Source organism: Symphalangus syndactylus, chromosome 5 (genome assembly GCF_028878055.3).
Source record: "Symphalangus syndactylus isolate Jambi chromosome 5, NHGRI_mSymSyn1-v2.1_pri, whole genome shotgun sequence".
NCBI classification, from domain to species: Eukaryota; Metazoa; Chordata; class Mammalia; order Primates; family Hylobatidae; genus Symphalangus; species Symphalangus syndactylus.
In genome coordinates, this window is record NC_072427.2 from 90249991 (window position 1) to 90277806 (window position 27816).

Consider the following 27816-nt stretch of genomic DNA (forward strand, 5'->3'; position numbering starts at 1 on the left):
GGTGGCCATCTGAAAAGTCTGTATTGCTCTTAAGATTCTGTGATTCTAGGACTTTAAATTTTTTTCTTGGCTTGTCTCAGACTCTTCTCACCCTCAACAAAAGTGTGTCCCAGATGAGATTTTGCCGTCTTCTTTTTGCACTCTCGCTATGGGGATATGAAAACACCCATACCCTCATCTTAGCCTCAGCATCTTTCCAAATTTGATTCCAAATTTGCCTCTGAACAGCCTCACCTAATGTCCCCCGATATTGAAACTAGGCAAGTCTCTCCCCAAATTGCTGCTTCCATGTTGTTCTAGACCATTCCTGTCACTCATGTTACTACATCCAGCTCTGCATATCCCAAATCTTGCCCTTTTCCTGGACTCCCTGCAACTCCTCCTTGTCCCACTGTACACCTGGTAGGACTCTGATTCTTACACATTTCCTCTGTCTTCACATTATAATGTTACCCACATAACCCCGGCTCTCTTCTGTAATGCCCAGAGCCTCTCACTTGGACTAAGGACTAAGAAGCTTTCAACAAGTCCCAGGCCCCCACCTCCACATTCAGAGCATTCTGGCTTGCCTGGTGGATGCTAGTTCACAGCACCCACACCCATCCACCACCCGCCTCTGCCCTCCTTTTTCCTCTCTCCCCTTGACCCAGGTAGAAGCTTTCAGGTCAGTAATACAAAGTCACATCTCCTTAGCTCTTTAATGTCTAGACTATGCACCAGACCAGACCACCATCCTGGCAACTTCTCTGTCCAGTCAAATTGACCTAGTCTTTACTTCTCAAATGGGCTCATAATTCCGATGCATGTGAATTCTCTGCGTGGAGCACACTGCCCGTTCATGTCAAAGCTCCCCACATCCCATGCTCCTTTAAGGTGGGGTGATTGATAGGTGTAGGGAAGGGTTGACCCAAATGGCTTTGGGCGTCTAGACCTGTGAAAGACCTTAGCCGTGGGGAGGATGCCTGCACGTGGCAGCCAAGAGAGGTCTGCTGTAGGCATGGCAGTCATTGCGGGGAGCACTTTTCTCCCTGCTGGACTCTGCAATTCCTCAGTACATTGCCATGAACAGCTCATAGGAGAGAGCTGTGATGACTGACCGAGAATAGGAAAAGGAGAAATTATTGTGGTGGGCAGAAGGAAGACAATTGAGGCTGAGAACTCTTCCAAGTGTGAACTGAAGTGGGATGTTTACTCCTTGAATTTGTTTCCCCCTTTTTAAGAGTATTGTACCAGCCACTGCTTGGTAGTTCCGTGGAGCTAATTAAGTCCAAGCTTCTAGCGTTATATGTATGTATATATATGTGTGTGCATGTATATGTGTGTGTATATATATACACACACATGAAGTATATATAAGCATATATATATATACACTTTGTAAGTGTTAAATCGTTCAGGGAAAGAGGAAATTCATTATATTTACTGTGTCTTTGCAGATAAATATAAAGACATGAACTGGGAAATCCAATGCTATTTTGCTTTCTTTTCTTTGCTGTGTGGGTGGAGTAGATGGGCCCTGTTTCATTTCCCAGGCTGAACCCATCTGTGCACAAAATCAGGCCCCATCTTGGGGTTACCATTGGGACTGGCCGACTTAACGAACTAAGCTTGGCTCATGGCAAGGACGGCCTCTACGTGGTCATTCTGTGACTATCCACGTCTTTCAGAAATAGCATGCCGCCCACTGTGCAGAAACTGACTACGTATAATTGTCAGCCCCCAAAGGCATGAGATGGAAATGGTCCCACATACGTATTCTTTCACTGCAGAGCTGGTTGCACCGTCAGCTGAGTCCATTTCCAGAAAGTTCTGTTCATTGAACACTATACTTAGCATCAAGACTTTTTAGAGAGCAATGAAATAAAAACAAAAAGAAGGTTTTTGTGCTCTAAGTAAGGAAACATTCATTTTTGCCAGGACCAAATGTGTAAAAAGAATAAATTATATTTTAAGGGAAACGGGAATTTCAAAATAACACCACCAAAAAAAGGGATTTTTTTTCCCTACACTTTTAGTCAGGATTCCTTCTGTCGGGAGTGGTAACCTGGTCTTGGTAAACAATGTGCTCAGAGAAAAAAAAAAAATAAAGTTTTTTTTAATTTCTGAATTTGAAATAAACATCTAAGTTTCCAGGAACATTTATATTTCATTTATACAATTCTTTGGTCAACCCGAGGAACTCAGAGCTCTATAATAATGCCACTTACTTCTGATATTTTGATAACAAAAAGCATGGGTTTGTTCAATGTAGATGACATACCCTCAAAATGTTAATTTTCTGACTACTGAAAATAAAATTGGATTTCCTAGAAGTGACTGTAGGTTGGAATAAAACATATAGTAGATGTCTGAGAATGTTATAATCATAGGATAGTTATGTTGATCTTTTTGTAATTAAAATAAAATACATTTTAAAAGTCCCATTTAGAAGAAATAAGGACTCCATGAAACTCTAGGTCATTAGTAGTGATCTGGGTATATGACTGTGTTTCAAAATGACTGTTGTGATCTGACTGTAGAGTTATTTGTCATAAATGCCTAAGTGAATGTTAATGAGTTATTTACCATGTACTAATGTTAACTTTCTTTCCCCAGATGCAAAGAGTTTAGCTGAAATGCTCATGAGGTAAGAACAAGACCTAGCACCCCAGATATCATGTTTGAAAGAACAATTTCCAACTTGCCTTGATGATTTCTTTTTTAATAATGACAGTCTGAAATTGATAATGTGTTTTCTTTTTAGAAAAGAACGTAATTTCCTATACATTCCAAAATATCCATGTAATGCATAGCTGAAGGTATAGATGAAAATGATGTATTTGTAGACATGCCACAGGTAGTTGTCTTGTTGGCTGGACACAACCAATAGAAGGCTTCCCATTAGCCTGGGAACAGAGGCACATAAAGAGGAAGTAGCTTTAGTTTTGCCTTCATCTAAATTTACTACTGGTGAGGTCAAGCCTTCTTTCTAACAGAATCATCCAAGTTAAAAGAAAAGCACAAAAGGAATGTGCTGTGCCCCATGCTCTGCAAAGGCTCTGGGTCTCTATCAGCACCCTCCACCAGGGCACCCATCAGCTCCTCTTACCTCTGTCTGTTCACTGTCTATTCTGGAAGTCACACCCTTCATAGTTCATCCTCGTGTTAGGAGTAGCCAGCACAGTAGTTGCCCCATTCATAACTGTGGAGGGGATGAATGAAGAGTGGTTATTGAATAAGTACGAGAATGTTCACAACGTGGAAGACAGAAATGCATCCTTCACAGCTTTCCTTTCACACGTCCACAGGCTTGTGATCGGCAAAGCTGTGACAAGTGTGTTGCTTTCACGTCCCCAAACTCTATTTTCCACCCAGTCCCCCTCTTCAAATGTTCAGTTTTCTTGTGCTGTCCAACCTTTTTACTCTGTAAATACTGGAACACTCTGATATGAAGCATTTACACATATGGATTAATTGCCTGATGTGTTACCTCACCCTGATATTTGCATTTTAGGCCTTTCATATTGCAATGATTACATGAAAAGTGAAAAAGGGAAATCAGAGTCTAGGAAATGAGTAGGGAAAATGTCAAGGACGCCGATGGTGAACTCAACATTGCCAGTTTAGGATGATTTACGTGGGAGAGAAAGAGGGTGGATCTAGGACCTCTTCCCACTCCCATCACCAACACATTTGGCTGTGACTTCCTCCTCCATCTATACATATAAAATTAGTACTTTTTTGTAATTTAAAAACTTCCCATGTTCCATATCACTAGTATCTTTGAAGACCGAAGGCAGTAGTAGAATGCCATTGGCACACAGATTCCATCCTACAGACATTTCGTTTGGCCATACTGTATTTTAAAACAATGTGAATCATAGGTAAAACAATGATATGAAGGATAAGTCTTTTCCTTTCTTTTTCTTTTTGAGACAGAGTTTTGCTCTTGTCACCCAGGCTGGAGTGCAATGGTGTGGTCTTGGCTCACTGCAACCTCCACCTCACGGGTTCAAGCGATTCTCCTGCCTGAGCCTCCTGAGGAGCCGGGATTACAGGCACCTGCCACTATGCCTGGCTGATTTTTGTATTTTTAGTAGAGACAGGGTTTCACCGTGTTGGCCAGGCTGGTCTCGAACTCCTGACCTCAGGCAATTCTCCCGCCTCGGCCTCCCAAAGTGCTGGGATTACAGGCATGAGCCACCGCGGAAGGATAACTCTAAAATACATTTGTTGTGACTGATCTGATGATCTCATCTGTTGGTGCCATCTGCCAAGATTAGGAAGATAGAGGTAGGCTATGGACTTTTGATTTTTTTGGAAGGTAGGTTGGGAGGAGGTATTGATGGGAATGAAAAGACCTATTTGGGTCATGTTGAATTTGGGATTATTTTTAACGCATCTAGAGGAAGTTTTTAAGGCATCCAGAGGAAGTGTCAGATAGACAACTGGTAGCAGAAATCTGGAGCTCAGAGGAAAAGCAAAGATGCAAATTCCCTGTACGGTATCTCCTTCCTTAAGGGGTACTTCATCACATTTCCAGGAGAAGATTACAGAAATTGCATGAGATGCCTTCAGCCCATGCTCTTTGTTTGTGTGACATTTATGGGTCACAGGGAACACATCCAAACACACATGCACTTGTGTTGAGCAGATCTGATAAAACATATGCAAAACAAAGAAGTCAGAGTCACTTGACTTGTAATAACTGATCTACCTAATAAAAGAAATTGTCAAAGGCAGACTTTAAAAATATGAATTAGTTAATAATGACATTTAAAATGAGGAGATTTCACATAAAATTTGGCTTTCTGATTTCTCTTGAAAATGCCCTGGCCATACTAGCACTGCTGAGGTGATAATGGTGCCTGGAGGTAGGCACAGTGCCCCTTTAGAATGGCGTGACTTTTGCTCACCACAGCAGCCCCCACCCCTACCCCACCCCTGGCCTGCTTCACCAGTCCGTACACTGAGCAGGGCTCCTGCAGCCCCCCAGAGAGCTTCTCCTCCCCTCAACTGTGCTCTGCACAACCTACCCTGGCCCCCTCCCCTATCTACTCCCAAACTGTAAATCATGCCTTTGTCCAGAGGCTGTGAAACTGCAGGCTATATTTTCTGACATGTTCAACATTTGTTCAATTAGGATGATTTGCTTTTTCACTTCTCCTGATATTCTAGAGTACATTCCTACTCCTTCTCCCTAGCCTCTGAGAAAGACATTAGCAAGCATTCTCTATGAATAGGGCAGTTGCTGTGGTTGCAAGACCATCTGTTGATAAGAGGAGGAATTAATTATGGTCTTCCTATTGCCAGTTACCAGCATGAATTAGGAACAGTAAAACCAGTAATCACAACCACTTATGATAGTTACCATGGTTTTCCTTCAAATGGTCAAAGTGATTGAAAAGGAAGAGAATTTTCAAGCTCCTCAAATAGGTGGATTTGTATGGGATTAATTTAGAAGTAAAAGCAAAGCTTTTACCCATGAAAGGTTGGTTCAATCTAAGTTTGGCAGGTGAATGGGCCAAGTAAACAAAAACCTCATTACCTAACTGGTCAATTTAGGATCAGCCATATTTGGACATGGCCCAGGGGGTCCAGACAAATCATGTCCATTGGCAGAGAGAAAGATACTGAACAGCTACCCCTGGTCTGTGCTGCTGTTTTCTCTGGAAGTCAAAGGAACTGGCAGCCTGGTACAGTGAGAATACGAACCACAAGTCTATGTTCTAGGCCCCAGGTGGCCATAAGCTGGTTTTTAGATCTTAGCAGGTCATTTTACCACTTTGTTTTCCTTACCTAAAAAATAAAAATAAAATAAAAAATTCAACATGGTTTCTAGCTTTATCACTCCACATTCTGTGTTCTAGATGGATGTAACATTAATTTTTCAACCATTTTCTACCAAGAAGTATCTGCGTATTTCAGGGAGATTAGCTGAGGGCCAGGCCAGGAAGGCAGATTGGACAGCAGAACATGCCCACTCAGTCTAGGTCCCCAGGGATCCCTGGCATGGCAGCATCACCCATTGCTGGGCTTCACGCTCCTAGATATCCACCTGTTCCACCCAAGCACATCCCCCCAGAGAAGAGAGACTGCATCCCTCACACCCAGACAGAAAGACTGTCCTTTTGTATTTTTGTGTAAGATTTTTATTTTTAAAAAACAGCCTTCTAAGAGGTGCTTGCTCTAAAGAGATAACTGTATACTGTAGAGAGCTAACATATATAATGTTTAAGGTCCAGGAGTCAGTATTAGTGAGTGAGTTGGGTGTAAGCAGAAAAAGGTTCAAATGGAATGAGAATGGTCAAATTAGTTTAGCTTTTTTGATATTCATATTTTTGTACACATAATAAAAAATCTCTACCCTAGTGTTATAATGAGCTATGCTCCTAACAGTCCCATAGTCATTGTACATTTAAGGAATGTTCTGTGTCATATTTGAGAGGATGATGGACTATTTATTAAGACTTTGAAGAGTGGCAGTGGCTGCAAATAATTGATTGGCTAAGCTGGGAAATTCTCTGCCCTGTGAAACCCTCTCTGCTCTCCTCTTCTTCTCATTTTAATCAAACAACCAGACGGCAAATAAATGGATGGTTGAAGATTATAGCTCAATAATAACTAATACGTTTAGCATGATCCTATGCCATGCAAAAAAGATGCAATTTTTGCTTCCACAGTGAAAACATTTGGACTCTTTTTCCAGGTTGCAAATGAGGTTTGTTCAAATCACTTTTTTAAGGTTTGCTGCCATTCTAATGACCAATTGTTATCATTTTTGAGGTTCACAGAACAGAGTGATAAATGTAAATGTAACAATAGATTGTCAAAAATGACAGCAAATATTAAGTAATGAAATAACTTAGTTGGAATCCAATGACCTTTTAGAATGAGAAGGATATTATTGCCTCAAAACAAAGTCTTGGGGACATCTCACTCAGCACACGTTGTGCCCTCAAAATAAATCAATTGTGAGGATTTACTTCACAGATATTTACTGAGCACCTACTTTGGCCATATACTGTTCTAAGTTCTAGGGAGACACAGGAAACAGAACAGGTGAAGAAAACCCCAGTGGAGCATATTTTCCAGTGAGAGAGGCAGATAATGGATAAGATAAATCAACTAAGTGTATGCTAGAGAGTAATAAGTGCCAAGGAGACAAAATTAAACAGAATGGGGAGAGGACACATGAGACATCCCCATCGCAGGGCCAGCCTGGCTCCACTGGAAAGATGGCATCTGAGTCGAGCCTTGCAATGAGGGAGCCAGCTATGTGGGTTTTGGGGGTAGCAGGGGAAGTGTGTTCTAAACAACGGGAACAGCCAAGTGCAAAGAGAAAGAAGAACTGTGAGTCCAGCTGGGCGCAGTGGCTCACACCTGTAATCCCAGCACTTTGGGAGGCTGAGGCTGGTGGATCACGAGGTCAGGAGATCGAGACCATCCTGGCTAACAGGGTGAAACCCGGTCTCTACTAAAAATACAAAACAGCCAGACGTGGTGGTGGGCACCTGTAGTCCCAGCTACTCGGGAGGCTGAGGAAGGAGAATGGTGTGAACCTGGGAGGCGGAGCTTGCAGTAAGCTGAGATCACGCCACTGCACTCCAGCCTGGGCAACAGAGCAAGACTCCGTCTCAAAAAAAAAAAAAAAATACTGCAGTGAACTGTGATTGCACCACTGCACTCCAGCCTGGGCGACAGAGCAAGACTCCGTCTCAAAAAAAAAAAAAAAAGACTGCAGTGAACTGTGATCACACCACTGCACTCCAGCCTGGGCAACAGAGGAAGGCTCCATCTCAAAAAAAAAAAAAGACTGCAGTGAACTGTGATTGCACCACTGCACTCCAGCCTGGGTGACAGAGCAAGACACTGTCTCTAAAAACAATTAGCTTCTGAATCTCAAGGCTTGTCGGGCCATTTTCTTATAGTCTTCTGAGGAGGAAGAATTTACCTCCAGCTTTGGTCGTGCTGGTTCGCAGAGCTGAATCATGTTCTAAGTCTTGGTGCCAGCCAGTCGCAGTGGTTCACAGCCATTATTTAGCCTGCTTCCTGTGGCAGTCTGGTAGCAGACCCCTTATTGTTGTTTAAGTATAGCCTGCAGTTGGTGTTCATCGCTATTTAATAGAGCAGCCGCTCACTGCCTCATAACTATTCATGAAGAGCAGAAGGCACTAGCTCACACTTCTATTTTTGGTGCAAGGACAAGCTCAAGTCCCTAGTGAGGTTTCTAAACAGATCTTTGGGATATTCACAGAGGAGTAGTTTCCCATATGTTTTTGTGGAAATATAGCCTGTCTAAGCATGCTGTAAATGCAGCACCCCAAGTAACCAAAATGCTTTTCATTTTATTTGATTATTTGAATTTTGTCATTATTCTCTTTTTAAAAAAATCAATAAATGACAAGTTAGTTAAGTCAGTAATTTGAAAGAGCATAGAGATCATGTGAAAAATCAGGACAAAACGTTTGAATTTGGGCTCTGCATAATTAGCATGATGTAGGTACATAACCCAGTTCCTCATCTGCAGAGCAAGAAATCTGGTTCAAGATCAAGTCCTAAGTAGGAATGTTGCACCTTTCAGAAGTTGTCTTTTTCATGGGATAATTTGCTCTCACTCAAATGAGGAGTATACGTGGATCTCATCAGGCTAACATCTAAGGGTGTACTTGAGTGACCTTCACTTTGGGATAATTAAAGTTCTGTCCACCACTTGGTTTAAGAGTGGATGAGTCCTCATTAACAAGGAAGAATCAGTGGAGGCAGAGCCCTGGGACTTGGGGTGAATGGCTCGGTTAGAGGGGAAAGCATTTAAAATGTAGCATTGAGTATTCCTATTTTGGTCTCCATCAAAACTAACACAGAGGTAAACCATCACTGAGTTAACTAGGCTCCAGAAATCTTTCTCAAAACCAGTGTTAACAACAATTGAGCTGGATTGATGGATGCCATAGATTGTGCCATTGATTGGATTATCCAAGTGACTGCTGCTTCTTAGAGGATGCTTCAGTAAATACTATTTGAACATCTAGTAAAGTCTTATTATTCTGTAAAGACTGAACAACCACCCTTCTAATGTGGATTGCTAATTAAGGTCTTTATTGACTTTTTTAGATTTTTTTGCAACGTGGAGATTCTTTTTTAACTGCAGGCTATAACTGCAGTTTTACTACTTATTTTCATTTACTTTTAGAGAACAGCTCACTCTAAGAGTAATTTTCTGGTACACAAATTTTGAGATTAAATTATGATAGTAATTGCTTTTTTCTATTCTGAAATGTACTATCAGTTAGGAAAACTAATGTCAGGGAAGCTAACAAGGTTTGTGATTTGCTTCTAGAGCAAAAATAAAATGACACCAGAGATAAATACAAGTCCATTAGTAAAACTCCCATCTGACAAACAGCTGGTGCATGTGCTTTTTCCCTCACCATCTTTGGAATATCTGGTGCCTTATTCCTCACCACCACTGGAATACCTCACATCTGACAAATGAAAATGCTGTTGATTTTTAATTGCTTTTCATTTGTTTCATTTAGCATTTACACAAGAAATGAGATCTTTCTAAAGATTCTATTGATAGATGTAGAGCCAATCTCTATTGACAATTTGTATTTTCTGAAACTCCCCAACCAGCTGAAATTTAATATTAATAAATAACATTTGAATGAAGGAAACATTTTCATAGTATGTACTTTTTCTGTTCCCCTCCCCACAAGGTATTTGTATATTTAGTCAATAAACTAAGTTGGTATACAGGTGCATGTTGGTAGAATGTTAACACTGAACTGGATTTGTTAATGCATTACCCCATTTTATTCCCAGTAAGAATACCCGGACTTCAGATACGTTAAGCAAACAACAGCAGACCCTGCGAATGCACATCGACATACCCAGGGCTCAGCTTTTGATTGAAGAGAGAGACACGATGGAGACCATCGGTAAGGTGCCCTATTTGCCACTTTACACAAAGTGGCTGCCACAGCCATGCCTTCTCAATCCAAACACCAGGGTGTGGGAAATATTAGACAGGAGAGTGTGTTGAAGGCTACATGAGTACAAAAGCTAGAAGGTAGAGAATTGTTCTTGTGAAGAAGAAGAAGTACCAGCAAATGTGCAGAAAATTTGACTTATATATATGCCAATATGCCAGTCATTTCCAGGCATTTGGGACAGAAATCCCCCAGCTCTGATCCATTTGGGATCTTTCCAGGGGAGGCTACGGATGCCACTCCAAGGAATAAACATCTGCAATCGAATACACATCAATCCAGAAAGCCTGCACTCTAAAGCCCCAGGTTGAAAATCCACTCTGTGCCCCCCTCATCAACTCTGATAATGCAAGTCTTCATTAAAGAAAACTTTTAAACTGTACTTAACACTTAAACAAACACATGTCTTTGTACAGGGTATCTTCCCCCACACCAGTGCCCCAGAAACATCCTGCAACTGTTTCCCCAGCAGCACTTTGGGAAAAACACCAGGGCCCTAGTTTTAGGGTTTCAGAACAGCCACCTGGAGGTTTTCTGGCTTGTTCACCCCTCCCAGCCTCTTTCCACCTGAAGTCCATTATCCCACACTGCCTGTCTCGATTATTCTATTTATTCCGGAGTGAAATACCTTATATTTCCTTTCCAATAATAATGAGAAGAATAGCTAACATGTATTGAGAATTCTGTAAATGTCACATAGTTTTTATAAGCACTTCATGTGCATTACTTAATTCAGCCTTTCAACCAACACATGAAAGAAGTCTTGCTTTTGTAACCAAGATGTAGAGGGTCTATGTAGCTTTCCAAGGTCACGGAGACAGGCGCAGAACCAGGTTCCCCATCTGGCCACACTCACCACCATGCTGTCTGTCTCCAGTGACAGCTAGCACAGCAGCAGGCCACCTGCTTCCACACCAACAGGCTGCTTCCAAAAAACCCTCAACCAGAAGTTATCCAAGCTTTTGAGTGCCCATGGAAACACCCTGAGGCAGGCTCCGAGGCTGCCTCTTTTCAAACCTGGCTGTGTTTATTTTGGAAGGTGTTTGCTGGCGTGAGTCCCAGGGCAACCCTTTCTTGTGATCTGGATAAACTGCCTGACTCTCAGCACATAGCCCAGCTGCCTCCTGCCGGGAAGGCAGTGGTAAGGGGCCAGGTGGGCAGAACACCTCCTCCATCAACCCTCGCCCTTCTGCTGCCGCACCCACCACTGGAGACATCTTGACCTAATGGCTCCTAAATTCTAAGGCCTGGGTTCTTCTGGCTGAAGTCACATTTGGTCCAGGCATAGCAGCACTTAAAGAAAGATTGGTCAAGGGCCAAAGTGGCTCTTGATCAGCTAACTTCAGTGAAACACTTCAGTTAAACCATGTATGTGAGGTGGCACTACCTGCCCTAAAGTACACAAGATTTTGTTAGCTTGCTTGTATCAGGACAAGGGATAGGCTACTATGTTTTGCTTTTGATTATCTTTTTTTGGGAAAGGGGAAGGTATACCTGGAATCTCTTTTGTTTCACCCAGTAGATTGGGCATTAAAACTAAAAATTTCCTTTGAAAAAATTTCAAAAATCAGAATGTAATTCCTTTGACCATGTAATTTTATAAGCCCTTTATATGCATTATTTAATTTAACCCTTCCAGCCAACATAAGAAAAGGTTCTTTTGTAACTGAGACGTAGAGCGGTTACGTGGTTTGTGGAGGTCACCATGGTTATATAACACGGTTACAATATTTGCTAAATGCGCCTCACTAGACAATAATGCTACATATGGCTACGAAAATAGAGAGCTAGGCAGATGCCATGAGTGGTCTATGGCCTCCCAAGAGCTGGTCACTGGGGGCTTAACACCAGAGAAAGCCTGCCAGTCACTTCCATTTGTAAATATGACCCTTAGCCAGAGATCCATCCCAGTCCATGCAGGATCGTCCACCAGCAAGAGCCCTTGACCTCCTTGTGATGCCTGACAATTGGTTGATGGCATTTTCTAATTACCGGGAAGTGGAACTGTGGTGCTTCAGAATGCTCTGGGCTCTGATCACAAGAATCCAATATCACAGTGACATTAATTTCCAGCTAGAATGAATGGTTAACTTCACGATCAGACAGGCGCCCAAAATTTTCCATGAAAAGTGTGTAACCCAGCCCCACAGATCATCTGGTGTGATCTAAAAGGGCCTGCCTGCTAGAAACTGTGACACATCCCATCATTAATGAAAAACAAATGTAGACACGGAGCCTCCCGTGCTGGGTCCAGTTGTAGGAAGCTGTCTCTGTGGAAGAGCCACCCTCTTTGAGGAGTCGAGTGACCGCCATGGGGCCAGACCTCCAAGCCAAGCCCAGGCGCCTGCTGTGGTGCCAACCTCACCGCACCGTGCACTGGGATACTCACAGGCATCTTGGCAGCCTTTCCTCTATTTCTCTGCCAAGAAATTTTATTCTAACTTCGAGAGGCTTTCCTTCCCTGCCAGAGACTGAGTAATTGGATTTTGTAAGGTTCATTCTGTTCAGAGCCTTTTTTGGGCACAGAAGTCGAGCTGTGTTGTTTACGACTTTCGCATCCCTGTTGCAGTGTCAGGGCAGGCTGCAGCGTGGTCCCTGCTGACTGATAAACTCTTAGCAACAGCATCCTGGGCTGCAGTCTTTGAACATTTATGAAAAATCTCTATATCCTAGCCAAAGTCTCCCTTGGAGTAAAAAAGCTCTTTAAAAAGTATGAAACACATCACAAGGTAGTAATGAGAATCCTGGCCCACCAAATAATGACCCAGCTCAAACAGCGGCTCCTGCTCCAAGCACTAAGATGCCCAGAACCCATCCAAACCCACGCTCTGGCCTCGCTCACCTTCAAGTGCCCACAGCAGTAGGACTTGGGAAGTCTGACAAGTGAATCATGTAGGAGAAGTCAGTTAATGGATGTTCTAGAGTGCTTAAGGCTTACAGGAGGTGGGAAGAAAAGGAACATACCTTGAGTCCTTTAAAATAGAGGAATCAATAAGCTCTGAAGACTGGCATGTTTTCTTCTATTCCCCCCCCCCAAACATTAGCCAAGTTCAGAAAAAGAGCAAACCTCAGTAGAGAGAACTGCAGTGGCGATTTTCTAGTCCTGCAAACAGAGCTTCCCAGCAGCCAAAGGGAACCATCTTCATTGACAGCCTCATCACTGATGAGGGGGCTGGCATTGCAGATGATGTCTCAGAGAAGCTTTTGACAAACACATAAATCCAGAGTTCAAATCAATGTTAGCTTAATGAAAAACCAAGCCCAAAGAGAAGAGAGCTCCTTCTCTGCATGGTCATGGTTCTTCTTAGCTCATTGCTCCCAAAGCCAACCCCTAGGAAGAAGCTTCTATTCCTAGCACTCTAGAGTGATGCTAATTCAGTGCTTGAATTTGCAATCATTTTTGTCACTTTAGATGAGGCTAGTATTGTAGTTGTTATTAACAATAACACAAGTGCCTCAGGAGAGAAAAGGCCAGGGAGTGGTTGGAAGGGAGATAAAGGTGTTTGGCTTTCTGTGTTCCCGCCATCCTGTAGATGATCGTTCCACGGTTCTGTTGACGGATGCTGACTTTGGAGAGGCAGCTAAGCAGAAGTCCCTGACGGTCACTCACACGGTCCATTACCAATCGGTGTCTCAGGCCACTGGGCCCTTAGTGGATGTTTCAGACGCTCGGCCGGGAACGAGTGAGTGGTCAACAACACTTAAAATGTGTGGGTGTTAACAATGCTGAAAACATAGTAATGTTCTTTCTCTCTCAAATGAAAATGTGCGGCTTTTCATACCTACGCCTGAGAAACAAATGGGTATAATAACATCTCTAATTGGGATAATGAGCTGTTATTGATGGATCTTGGCTATTATTATGTCTGTTGAATTACTGTTAGTATTGGTTACTATAAAAAGTGCTAGAAATTTCAGGTACATGTATTTTTTTTTTTAATTTAAGCAACACAGAAAAGGAAGAAGGTAATCCACATTAGTGTGTATCTGCTATATGCCAGTGTTGGGATAGAACGATGACGTCATGCACGTTATCTTTGCCAACAATCCTGTAAGATACCTACTCGTGAAGCAGGTATCATAGCCTCTATTCTGCAGATGAGAAAACTATAGCCTCAGATAAATTATGCAAACTGCATAAAGTTGCACACATAAGTAGTAAAACCAAGATTCAGCAACAGACCTGTCTATCCCCAAAGCTTATGCTTTTGCCCCTGAACACGCTGTTTGAGCAAAATTATAATTCTGGTTAATGTGAAGATTATGTTGGATTTTGTCATTAATATTTGCATCCATAATATGTGGAAATTAATTACTGCAATGAAGGTGAGTCCCCTAATATGTATCTAGAGCTTATTAATTAGATTCTCTTATTTCTTCATAATTGGAATCATTCCTAAATCTCTTTAAAGACTGAGAAATTGATGTCCTGATTATTATCATTTTGGATACTTTGATGTCTAGCTTTCAAATCTCTAATCAATTTCTTTGCAAAAATTTACATTCTTAGAATAGTGTGTTACTATTAGAAAAATAAATACTATAATGTTAAAAGCTATTCTTCATAAATCCTAGCTTGGGAAGCATTTGCGAAATGCAGTGAGCTTTATGAAGTAAACCCATTGCCTTTGAAATAACATTGTAATATACAAAAAACAGTTTCAGCAGTCATTGAAATCCATGTAAAAAATGTTTTCAAGAACATTCTACATTCTAAAGAAGTCTTTTACCTCTTCCTTTTGTCTAACCTTCTCCCTTTTCTTCTTTGATCACATTAATACATTCTGAAGACATAAACAGGATATGAGTGGGAATTAGCTTTGCAAAGGGGTGTGTGCCAGAACCTTACTCTTAAAAAATGATTCAGACCGGGTGCAGTGGCTCAATCCCAGCACTTTGGGAGGCCGAGGCGGGTGGATCACGAGGTCAGGAGATTGAGACCATCCTGGCTAACATGGTGAAACCCCGTCTCTACTAAAAATACAAAAAATTAGCCAGCCTGGTGGCGGGCGCCTGTAGTCCCAGCTACTCAGAAGGCTGAGGCAGGAGAATGGCATGAACCTGGGAGGCAGAGCTTGCAGTGAGCCAAGATCTCGCCACTGCACTCCAGCCTGGGCGACAGAGCAAGACTCCATCTCCAAAAAAATAAATAAATAAAATGATTGAAGGCTTTGACATCTCTTCAGCCATTCGCTTCTCCCTTGTGAACCGCCTGGTGTGGCTTGCTGCTACTTCAAGACACTGCTCCAATGGGTTTAAGAGCCACTTTTTTGCTGCTAAATCAGAAAAAGTTATAGATATTGAAAGGATTCGATTTTTAGAGCAATGCAGCCTTGGCTTCAGCATTCTGTTGGAAACGGTAGCAGAAGAACAGGCAAAAGAGACAACAGAGCAGATGCCCTGGGTCTCGTTCTCCACCTTGACATGCATCAGAATCACCCAGTGCCTATTTAAAATATCAATTCCAGGCGTCCACCCAGAGATTCTGGCGTAGGAATCCGCATGGTAACAGTCATCCTGGGTGATTCGAATGCTGGCTGTTTGGACCCCACATTGAGAAACACTGCCCCAAGGGTTAGAAATGTTTCCTGCATATAACGCAGCAGGGCAGGACCCCTCCGACACATCAGTTCTTCCTGCCAGGTAAAAAGCAACATGCATTTCTACTTCCCTTTCAATGGTCAGCTAGCAGCCGAGAATGCATAAAGCTAGTCATAAATAGTTAAGACAGGAGAAGCAGCAGCCCAAAACAAAAGCACTGGCAACCTTCCAGCTGCATGGTCAGCCCCAGAATAATGGGGAAGTTGATTTGTTGGCATGCAAAATATCAACAGAGACATGAACCGGAGTCACAGCAGTTACTGTAAACCAGTGGTCAGCGAGTGCCAGGCAGGACGCATGTGGGAGGGACGTGTGTGTATCTCATGGCTATAAAGTTGGAAGCAGGGCTGGGAATGATAATGCGTTCATTCAGCACTCGAAAATATTTATTCAGGTTTCACTTTACATATATGGCTCAGTGCTGTGTGATGGAGATACACCATGAGTAAGATGCAAAAAGACATTCATTTCATTCTACTCGGGGGGCAGACGTTAGACATGGAACTAAAGTAGTTTTCATTTCTCAGTAAGTCCTAGACAGAAAGAGAATGAAGCCCTGGTGAGTCAGTGGGCGTGTGGAGCAGTGGGAGGGGCTCTCTTGGGTCCAAGTCATTCAGGAGGACTTCCAGTGAGGGGAAGACATGAAACAAGATCAGAGTCACAGCAGGAGCAGAGGGGGCAGCAGGGAAAAGCTCCCAAGGTTCCCCGCATGATGAGGATGGAAGTGGCACTGGAGCACAGTGAAAGGCAGGGAAAAGGTGAGACAGAGAAACAGATGTCCTCATCTTGCAGGGTCCCCTAAGCCAGTGCCTAGCAGGTGTATTTCATTCTGAGAGTGCTGAGCTGCTGTCCCTGGGGCTTAGCCTGATGATCACAGGGAAACAAATACTACGGCTTATACAACAATGTTTCTTTCCTGTGTGATGAATTTCACTAAATGACGTTTACCAACATCAAGCAAATCTACTCAAATGCATGCATCAGTCTCTGGCTCCCCCCTCACTCTCCAAAATGAGCTTATTCATTTAGCACTTGTGGAACCCTCTGTATTAGTAAAAGATCTTCTGGATCATTTTTTTCATTAAATCTTCCTCAAAAACCACAGTGTGAGAGACTGACAACACTCCATGTTTTATTTAGAGTTAGAAATGATAGGTGACTGGCCCCACAGTGGGTTCAAGAGTCTGAAACCCATGAACTTTTTTTTTTTTTTTTTTGAGGCGGAGTCTGGCTCTGTCGCCCAGGCTGGAGTGCAGTGGCCCAATCTCGGCTCACTGCAACCTCCGCCTCTCAGGTTCATGCCATTCTCCGGCCTCAGCCTCCTGAGTAGCTGGAACTACAGGCACCCGCCACCACGCCCGACTAATTTTTTTGTATTTTTAGTAGAGACGGGGTTTCACCGTGTTAGCCAGGATGGTCTCGATCTCCTGACCTCGTGATCCACCCACCTCGACCTCCCAAAGTGCTGGGATTACAGGCGTGAGCAACCACGCCCGGTCAACCCGTGAACTTTCTGAAGCAGAGTCCCCCACTAGCTTCTTGCACCAGAGCTTCTCACCTCTGCCCAGGTGTTTATACCTCTGTGAATTCCATGGAGCAGGTTCTTCTCACCACAGTTTGACATATTTGCAGAGATTCATTTGTATTCTCTATTTTCTCAGCTAGAGAAGACATCGTGATTCTATTTTATATGTTAGGACTGTGTTGTCATTGCAAGAATTATTTTTAAGAAAAGCATCTAAAACATGTTGCTTACGTACCAGAATGACTGCATGGTAGAAGTTATGTTTCTAGGCATTTTATTAGTTTGCCAGAGGGTTGCAACAGATTCTTATGAGGATGGAAGAAATCATAACAATTTGCTATTTATCTCTGTTGGTGCTGAAAACACATCCCTTGGCTGGTTCTGCTGCACTGATTACTTCTCTGTCTTTCCTGTGGATTATAATACACTGGAAACCTAGGACTCTATCCATGTCCTCATCCCCATACCAGCCACAGTGTCTGACACAGGCATGTAGTGGATAAATACCAATCAGCCATCAAGTTCTGAGATCAGAACAATGGGAACGGAAAAGACAAGACATTGAGGCGTGTTTGCTGCATAGGAATCATGGGCAGGGCCAGCTGTGCCTGCCCCATGTGCCCGGAGCACTTGGGCACATTAATCTCATTCAAACTTCAGGACAGCTCTTAAGGTGGGTGATGACATCACCTAGCCTCAGAGACTAGGGGATTAGGCAGGTCTGACAAGGTCGCTTGGCCAGCGACACAGCCAGGGAGTAGTGAACATGAACTTCCAGCCCAGGCAGCCTAATTCCAAAGCTCTCACTCTCAGTCATTCTACGTGGCCTTTAGGTAGAGATACTACATATAGGATATGTAGAGACTAAAGAATAGACTTCACACATATGCACATTCAATGACAAGAGCTTACAACATGGACTTGAATCCTTACTGTTGAGACTTTGAAAGAAAAAATGCCCTCTGTCACCCAGGATGGGACTCGCAGTGGCCCTGAGGGAAATACCTGGGGTGGGTGAGGTGCATCCAGTGGTCCAGGATGTAATAAGTGCTAGATAAATATTTGTTAGTTACATGAGGGAGTGTTCAGATCTCCCAGTTTCATCCTCTCTCTGAGACAACTAGTAAATTCATTATGTAAAGCTGGACCTCCACAACTGCAAGATATGGAAACCAATGGCACAGATGAAAGATTAATACCACGATCACAGTACACATGACATGTTCTGTAACCCTATTATCTACAAAATCCTCTCTCATCCCAAACTCAGGATAATTAAAATAATCTGATTCAATGGGCAGAAGCTTAATTAGGGTTCAGACCCCACGTTGAAAGGCCATGAGCTATTTATATCCCGTGCCCTCCAACTCATGGGCTGCTGAGCAGGCATGATGCTTAATCACCGAGTTTTATTTATATTAGAATGCTGGGAGCCTAACAAAATACTTTCCATGAAGGGGCAGTAAATCCCAGCGTTTATTTGCTTAGTAGATGAGCTAGTAAGTTACACAAAAAAGGCTTCCTGTGGAATCCAAGTAAAAATTATATTTTAGCTGCTATCTTAGGCATTATTATACAGCAGAGTTCAGTTCAGGTACAAAACAATGGCTCCAAAAACCAAATTATTAAAAAATAAATGTGTCAAATGCCCCAGTATTCTACATACTGAGGCAATTTTGACCCTAGGATGCCTGCCTAGCACAGAACAGAACTGAGGGCTGTGGTTTAAGGAAACTAATATCATGACCTAAATTTTCAACATTATCAGGCCACCAGTAAAACTGTCCTCATCTAGAAAAAAGAGATTATGAACAAAATTAACTTGAAAAGAGACCAGGCTTTGAACCAAGGCTGACATGTGCGACTTTCCCATGGAATTTTCCAAGTAGGGTGATCTCAATGAGGAAAGGGGCTATGACAGTGAAGATCTTTGCCCCACCATTGGGGAGTGAGCTCAAGCAGAAGAAACGAGGGTCAAGGTTTGGGAGATTGGAGGAAATAATTGTATCCTTGAAGTGGGACTAGCAAACTATACCCCCCCAACTTCCATGCCAGAAGTAAACCTGCTCAGAATGAGCTACAACAGTTGTAGTTGCAAGAAACTTAAAGACGAATAAAAATGAGAATTTTCAAAACTTATGTAAGGGACTGGGTAATTTTCTGGAAAAAGACTCATTAGCATTTAAATAACAAGCTTCACTTATTTAAGCTCCACTTATCAAGTCGATAGTGCCTGGAAGACATTTAGCCTCTTCCCCATCATAATGTTTTTCTGTCTTTTTGAGGGCCTCTTTCCTAGCATTTCAGTGAAGTAACCCAATTATCATTCATACCTGGTTGTGTAGAGCTCCAGCATAACTCATTTACATTCTCATCAAGGCCAAAAAAATCTTCTAATGAAATCTTCCATGGAATTGTGCAAGTAAGGGATGAAATGTGTCTTAAAATCAATGCCCCAGAGAATATTCACCAAGATTGAGTGTTCTGATGATTTAGGAAATCTTAAAATCTATCTCTTTGGCTGCCATCTTAACATACCTCTCCAGCAAAACACAGAATAATAGACTAGGTTCAAAGTCGAATTAACTAGAAACTTGCAATGAGGAAATCTTCTATTTAAAAACAAAGTCATTGCACCTTCCCAGTGTTAGCCTTTCACATTCCAACATGGAATTATAAGCAAGCCAGGGTCATGTAGACACAGTACTAGGAAACTTAGACACTCAGGATTTGGCCATATGTGGTCAAGTAACAGGCATTATCTGAACTGAAAAGGCAGAAGGTTTGGGTTATAGTTTTATCACTTAACAGCTATGTCACTTCTCTGTGAGCTTCCATTGCCTTCATAAAGTGACCCTAGGTCTATTAATTCCTTCAGAAAACTCTGTATGTCAGGGATTATTGTAGGCTCTATGAATGGATCCAAAGAGGGATACCATCGCCCCTGCCCTGGAGACACTGCCAGGCTCATGAAAGCACATAAATAAATCGGTGCAATAACATTACAGGCTGGGCCTGTCAGTTTTGCTCCTTTGAAACTTCATGAGAGCCCAACAGTGAATACAGTCTGCTGGGTTTAGAAGCGGCCAGACCATACTGAAATACAACTGTATCAAACTGCTCTTTGAGAAGCAGAGAATTCAAAGGTAGAAAAGACCCATCTAGGACCTTAAGCTGCCTCCAGGCTGGAGCCCCAGAAAAATCATTCCAGGTAACTGAACCTCTCTCATTTTCCACAGAATTCCAGAAGAGGCGATGTTGTAGCCCACTCTGGTACCTGACAGTCTCTGCTGGTGGAATATCCTTCTTCTTAGCTCACCAAAGGGTTGAGCTAAGAACTCCGTCCACCCCATCGACTTGCTGCCTTTGGTTCCAGATTTAGGGAGAATGAAGCCCATCTGGCCCCAGCTTAACCCTTTGTTCTCCATATTAAATAACCCAAGATGTCTTTGTCAAAGTTAGGACAATTCCATTGAAGAGATGTGCTATCATAGGCAAAGGGCTTAAGGAGAGTTGGGACACAAAAATATGGTCCCTCTGCTCTAGGAGCTTTCAACTTAATGAGTAAGACAGTCATCATTAATACAATGAGTAGTAATATGAGAAACAAAAATACAGGCAATATCCGTATTAATTTCCTAGAGCTGTTTTAACGTAGTACCACCAAATGGGTGGCTTCACAGCACAGAAATGTATTTGCATGCAGCTGCAGCACTCCAGTGTCCACCTGCATCATCCCACGGCCCTCTCCCCTCCTGTGTCTGTGTCCTCGTCTTATAAGGGCACGAGTCATAGTGGATTAAGGGCCAACCCGATTCCAATATGACCTCGTCTTAGCTAATTTCATCTGTGATGACCCTATTTCCAAACCAGATCATGCATTCTGAGGTCCTGAGGGTTAGGACGTGAACATGTCTTTTGGGGGGACGTGATTCACTCATAAGAACACTAGGGTTGTAGGAAGGAGGTCATGTTAGAACGCACTGGGCTGAGCTTCCTTGTTTTACAGAACATGACGATGCCCAGGAAGTTTAAATGATGTGCATCGGGTCATAACATTATTTTTTGTACTATCATTCATTTAATTGCAGTTGCAAACATCATAACCGAAGCACCTCTCTCAAGTCATTCTCTAGCACAGTAATTGGTTTTATTTTCTTTATAATCTTCATCACTATTTGAAATTTTCTTGTTTTATCCTATAATTGTTGTCAGTCTCCCCTCATTCCATTTCTAGCTTTTAGAAGGGTCATAACATTATTAAAGGCCAAGAGCAAGACTCAAATATGTAACTTCTGAATCCAAGTAGGGTGTTCTTTTCCCTGCAGGGCTGATTAAACACGTAAGTGTCAGATGAAGGTTTCAAGCCACAAAGGAAAGGGAAAGTGTCCTCTGCACAGGAGAAGCCAAGGAAGTTTTCCTGGAGGGCGTGGGCGAGTTGGCAGGGCTGGGTGGGTGGCACCGACCTCTGCTCTGCTCTCAGCTGACCACACTCCTCTGCAGACAAAGACTGACATGATTCTTGGCTCTTCACAGACCCCACCACCAGGAGGAATGCCAAGGCTGGGCCCACAGCAAGAAACCGCTATGCCAGCCAGTGGACCCTCAACCGACCCCACCCCACCATCTCAGCACACACCCTCACCACAGACTGGAGGCTGCCAACACCCAGGGCTGCAGGATCAGTAGACAAAGAGAGTGACAGTTACAGCGTCAGCCCCTCACAAGACACAGGTAGGCCCTGACGCTGCCTCCTCCGTCCCTGGGGACCAGCACGGCCCCCCGCACTTTGAGCTTCATGGGCTCCTTGGGGAGGGGAGAGAGGGCTTCCTCCCTCTTACTTATGTTCTTTTGAAGGTCACTTTCAACTTGTTACGCAGTTTATCTAACAGTTACTAATACAACTGCACAGCCTTTACTCCACACAAGGCAAAACAGAGCCAAACTGCATCTATTCTGCAGGTGTCCTGAATCTTAGACCCAAGCTTATTTCTCCATTTAGTTCCTACCCCACTGGGAGAAATAGAGACATTTTTAAATTTTCACCCCCGTGATTGCAATAATTGCTGATTACACTCGGAGGGCGTCTGACCCATTACCATCTCCAGGATTAAGACACTGCACTTGAAGTTACATGATGAGGTCATAGCACCCTCTATAGGGAACACAGGCTGATCTGTTTGACAATTAAACAGGGGTTGATTATAAGGTTAAATCATCCAGTCTACGCCATCAACCACCAAGTTTTCACTTCAGAGAGAAGACAGGCCCTAAGAATAGCACCGGGTTGCCCACCACCCCCTCTTAAATTTTGAAAAGAAATTACATCTGAATCTAATAGCTGTAGGAAATTTTAATCCTCATTTTTCTTTTGTTCTTGATGATATACTTCAAAAACAGTGTTTCAGAGGAGGATCGTCGCCATGTGAATTTATTTTTATGGCTGTGATTTCTCTTAGAAGAGTCTCAGAGTTCCACACAGAGGTGACCTTAAAACTTCTTAGTGCATTTGAAATGCAGACATCTCCCTGACCAAGATGACGTGGCCCAGCTCAAAGGCATGTGGGCACCGGTTTTTGTCCTGATGGTTTTCTAGTCCCCATAGAGGGTAATCACAACAGAAGATGCATCCCAGGGGTTGGGGACCATTCTGGCTTGTGGCCAATTTCTGTGCAACGTGACATCTTTATTTCTAAATATCGTCACATCTTCCTTCCTGAGCTGAGGCCCCAGAAGCTGAACTGCAGCTCAAATCATTCATGCCAATTAAAGAGTCTCTAGGGCACAGATCCATTTGCAGGTTGGAGCAGAGAGGGGGCTGCTGCCGCTCCTACTGTTTTCACTAAAAGCAGGATTTTTTTTAAAGGGAAGGCATTACTTATTTATGGAAATGTTCCAAGCTGGGACATCTGACTACAGCAATTTGGTTGCAACAAAGCTTCCCTTAGCCGGATCTGCTGAGACTTGTGAAGCTGGCCTCAGAGTGCCTAAGGCAGGAGCCTCTGAGAAGGAGCCAGAACTCCTACCAGGTCCCACCATGAGCTGGAAGAAAACAGCCCCAAAGCGAGGAAGGGCCATGCCGTTGGTTCAGACTTCTGATGGTGAGTCGTCTGCCTTGTTTTTCTCTTTCCTGGTGTAGATCGAGCAAGAAGCAGCATGGTCTCCACAGAAAGTGCCTCCTCCACTTACGAAGAACTGGCCAGGGCCTATGAACACGCCAAGATGGAAGAGCAACTGAGGCACGCCAAGTTCACCATCACGGAGTGCTTCATATCAGACACGTCATCTGAACAGTTGACGGCAGGGACAAATGAGTACACGGACAGTCTGACCTCCAGCACCCCTTCCGAATCGGGAATCTGCAGGTTCACTGCATCTCCCCCCAAACCTCAGGATGGAGGAAGAGTAATGAATATGGCAGTTCCAAAGGCACATCGGCCAGGTAGGTGAGAAAGGCCACCTGGGGGCCGTTGCTTAGGGAAGTGCACCTTCCTGGTTCTCCCTCATCTGCTGTGAAAGCCCTTCTCAGTGTTCAGACCAAATGGGTGCTCTGTTTATGGATGGCTACCTAACAAACCATCCCAAAGTTCATTGGATTAAAACTACAGCAGTCACTTATTTTGTTTCCGAATCTGAAATTTGGGCGGGGCCTAGTGAGGGTACCATGCTGCAGAGGCTCTCCTGGGGCTGGGGATCTACTTCCAAAGTGGCTCACTGACCTGGCTGTGTTCTCCCTGTGCTGGCCTCTACCATAAGGTGCTTTAGCTTCCTCACAGCATGGTGGCTAGGTTCTAGTAGCAAATGGTCCAAGATACAGTCTGTGGAAATAGCCAGTTTCCTTAGGTTGGGCCTGGAAACTGACACAGCTATCATTTCTGTCATATTCTAATGGGCAAGCAGTCACAGAGCCCAAGAAACCCTGATTCCAGAGAAAGAGGCCCCCACTGCTTGATGAGAAGACTGTCAAAAATGCGAGGGCTGTGTTTTAAAACTGCCGCACTGAGGGCTTCTGAAAGGGGAGAGGTCTTACTATAGCCAGTGTTTGGGACTCGGTCTCACTGAATTACACAAGGTGATGGTAACTGGCTAGCGTTAGGTCAGCCAGTAGTTTGGTCTTCAACTTGAACACCTGTGAATCGTCTGGGTGGTGAAAGCAAGCTGCAAATTCTGAGGTCAGCAGGGCCTGGCGGATAATAGAATGCAGAGGCTAGAGAACAGGGTCAAAGGAGTGATGGGGACATAGACCATTTCAGGGTTCATACTGTCTAAAGGAAAAGACTCTAGCAAGGCCCTTCCAACTGATCACAAGTGGAAATGGGGGTCTTAGTATGGACTTGTGTTTGAAGAGAAGCCAGAAATCTTGGTTTTATATGGAAATTCACAGCTTTTTAGTGTTGGCTTGGATATTTGTAAACCATTGTACAGGGCAAATAAAACACATCTTCAGATGGAATCCAACCTATGGCAGCCAACTGTAGTTCTCATCTGAAGAACCACTTTTTCTTTTTCACCCTGAAATAGCTGCCTGTAGACTTTCCTTCACAGACTGATCTATCCAATCTTATTGAATCCAGTTCTGTTTCTCATTTTACCCATTTTCTACACCACTGTTCTGGTTCCATTTCAAAAATGCATCTTCACTTTTGAATTACAATTCCCTTGGGTTTTATGGGACAAGGCCTAGCTGAAAATGAGCTTTATAAATGCATAAAAATATACAAGATAAGAATTGTTTATCCAGCAAATAATCTTCCATACCAGCTCAAGATTCATGCCAGCATCCAATAAAGAATGATGGTTTCATTTATTTTCATTCTGTCTACCTCCTCAGGGGAAAAGAAGAGCTGTTATTTGTGGGTGTTTTTATTTCAACTTTTTTTTTTTTTTTTTTTTTTTTTTTTTTTTTTTTTTTGGTGTTGTTGGCATTTATTTGCAAGGCAACTGGAGAAAAATGCAGGATAAATGCCATGACTTTCTGCAGCTCTTCAGCCTGAAGGTGAGGAGGACTGGATAGAAGACCATAAGCCTGTGGGCATGTTGTATAGGCTTATCTCAGCTTCAGTTCCTGCAACTGTAAAATGGGAATGGCATTGGTGACTGTGTACTGGGCTTCTGTTAGATGCACGTAGCATTATACAGGTGAAGAGGTCAGCAGAGGAGGCCCTCAGCCATATTAGCCGTTGTTTCTGGCACTGGATTGTTAGAATCCCCACTGTGACTCCAGTTCTACTGCTGGCCTCCTCTTCCTTCTTGCTTTTATTTTTCTCCAGTGACCACTGAAGTTCTAGCAGGCGCCCACCTCAATTGTGTGTCACCCAGTTAAGTACTTTATGTTTCCACCTGAGATAACATGCCGTCATTTTCTCTTTGTGTGTGATTTAGGGCACAGAATGAGCTTCTAGGTTAAAAGACTGTCCTATTTGTGCAGGCCTTTACATAATTACAGGGTTGAAGCTTCTTTTTGATAGCATGCTGCTCATATTGTTGGGTTGTTTCTTAAGAATTTGACCTTTGCTCATGACATTGTTGCCTGGATCCATTAGAGCAATGGAAGATCATAGCTAAGTTACTATTGTCTTAATATACTATTCAGAGTAAAATGATTTTATAAATATAGGTTTGAATAATCTCTTAAGTCAATGCAAGTTCAAATGTCCACAAACTTTGTTTTGTCTACCCTAGATGACTGCATTATTACTGAACATCTGATATGCTTTAGAAAATATTTCAGCCTTTGGAAACCTTTCCGTCGCTCCTTTATAATTCAACTAAATTCAACATTGGGCACAAAATACAAGGTTGCAATTTACTATTTTGCTAACTAGAGCTTGTGATACAATCAGCAGCTCCTAGAGCTGTGCTTTTAAATCACATTCTTTTCCTATATGCCCTCTTCACGCTAGATGATATTAGTCATGTCTGTTTCCGTTTATAGTCTTCCAAATTTCTCAATATCTTCCTCCTCAATTTTAGAGCTTCTTTTTTGATGGTCCTTTTTTTCCTCCCCTTTTTATTTTTTCTGTCCTCAGTACAAATAGTTATGATCCCCAAACTTTGAAATTCTCTGCAAATTGCGATCAAGTTACATGAATTTGGCCAGATTGTGGCTTCAGAAAAATAGGAAACATGTCTTAGTTATCTTCATACTTCCTTCTCAGGGTCTAGCAGATACCTGATAGCCAAGTAGTTATCATGCAAGAAATATTTTTAAATGAATTAATGGTATTGAATACTCAATACTATATACTTAAAACTATATATATATATATATATAAAATCTCCTGTGTATGTATAATATACACATATATGGCCAGACTGTGTCTGGCACATAGTAGGTGCTTTATAAACATTATTGTATGAATGAATATATCATGGTTGTGACAGCAAAACCAACTGGTTAAATTGGTTAAAATATTTCAATTACTAGAAATTATAGTAAAATACAAAAGGACATTTAAATCTACTCCAACTTTCAGCACCTTTAATCAAAGTAACTTATTTTCCGTTCTTGCCCTTAGCAAATAAAAAAGACATCCCTTCAACAGATAAAGGGGTGCTCTCCCATGAAATGAGAATAGCTATGCACAAAACAGGCAGCATTATCTAGCTGTAATTTTAATGATACCTGAATTTTGAATTTGCCTGTGCAATTATAAGACCTAAAAATGCAGCAAATTATTGTCTTCTTCCATAAGGGATGACTATTCCCATCTCTACAAACAGAAAACAAAATTCTCTATTCTTCTGAGAAATAGCTGCAAAGTTTAACATCTTTTTTCCTCTGGGTCAAGATGGCTTCCAATTCTTTGATTACAGTACCTATTCTTGGTTTCAGGTAGCATTTTGAGCCAGTTGCAAACATTCTTGGATTACTGCTTCTTCTTCTTCTTTATTTATGATGTTTATCCTATGCCATCAAGAGAAGCCATTACATGAAGCTACTGAATTCAATTTCAAGCTTCAGACATGCACCCTAACACAGCCTGCCCCACTAGCAGCAGGGAAAGCATCAGCCTCTTTGGATATCTGTGCTCATTCCCCCTGGGCCCCAGACGGAAGGTGATGAGTTTCAGCCCCTTCCTTGGGGAATGCATTTGAGGTTTTTTTTTTTTTTTTAGTGGGAAAGGGCCACTGCCTGGTGCCAACTTGTTAATTCACTGAATTGCCAGTAATTCAAAACAGTTACTGGATTTTAATTTTAGGATCCATTCATCTTGCATCACTCTCTCCTGAGGGTGTGAGGGTGGAGTGTAAGAGGCGGGCCCCAAGGCATGCAGAGAGGCCAGGAGCCCTTACCTGGAGGAGCCCTTACCTGAAGAAAGAGCCTACCTCTGCACAGGTCAGCACTATTCTGACCAAGGCTGGCCGCCTTATTCTCAGTTGTCATTTTGACCATGCTGTTTTCCCTGTCTGAAGTCTGTATATCTCTCACGTTGGCTCTTAAATCAAAGCAAGACACCAGCAATCCAATCTTCAGAGCTAAATAACCCCCATCCCCAGCTTCACTTACCTACATCTCCCTCACTGCCTGAGGACTTGGCTCAGGCAGCCTCGGGGCACCAAGCCTCAGGGCTTGCATCTTCCTTCTCTGTTTTGCACATCACTAAAACTCAATTTTAAAATGTTTATCATAAATATTATACTAAGGGTCTCCTTTCAAATGCAAATCTCTTTGATGCCTACACATGTGTGCTTGTGCACACACATGCATGCACACAT

General features: G+C 42.8%; 1 protein-coding gene across 2 annotated transcripts in view; it reads left to right on the forward strand.

Annotated features, from left to right (window-relative positions):
• The window catches only part of DSCAM (DS cell adhesion molecule), an 812726-nt gene that overhangs the window by 770399 nt on the left and 14511 nt on the right, over window positions 1-27816 (forward strand). For both annotated transcript variants that reach the window (XM_055279737.2, XM_063640588.1), the window contains 5 exons: window positions 2596-2626; window positions 9805-9920; window positions 13505-13654; window positions 21634-21831; window positions 23237-23539. In XM_055279737.2, the coding sequence (XP_055135712.1) occupies window positions 2596-2626; window positions 9805-9920; window positions 13505-13654; window positions 21634-21831; window positions 23237-23539 (798 nt within the window). The remainder of the gene's footprint in view (window positions 1-2595; window positions 2627-9804; window positions 9921-13504; window positions 13655-21633; window positions 21832-23236; window positions 23540-27816) is intronic.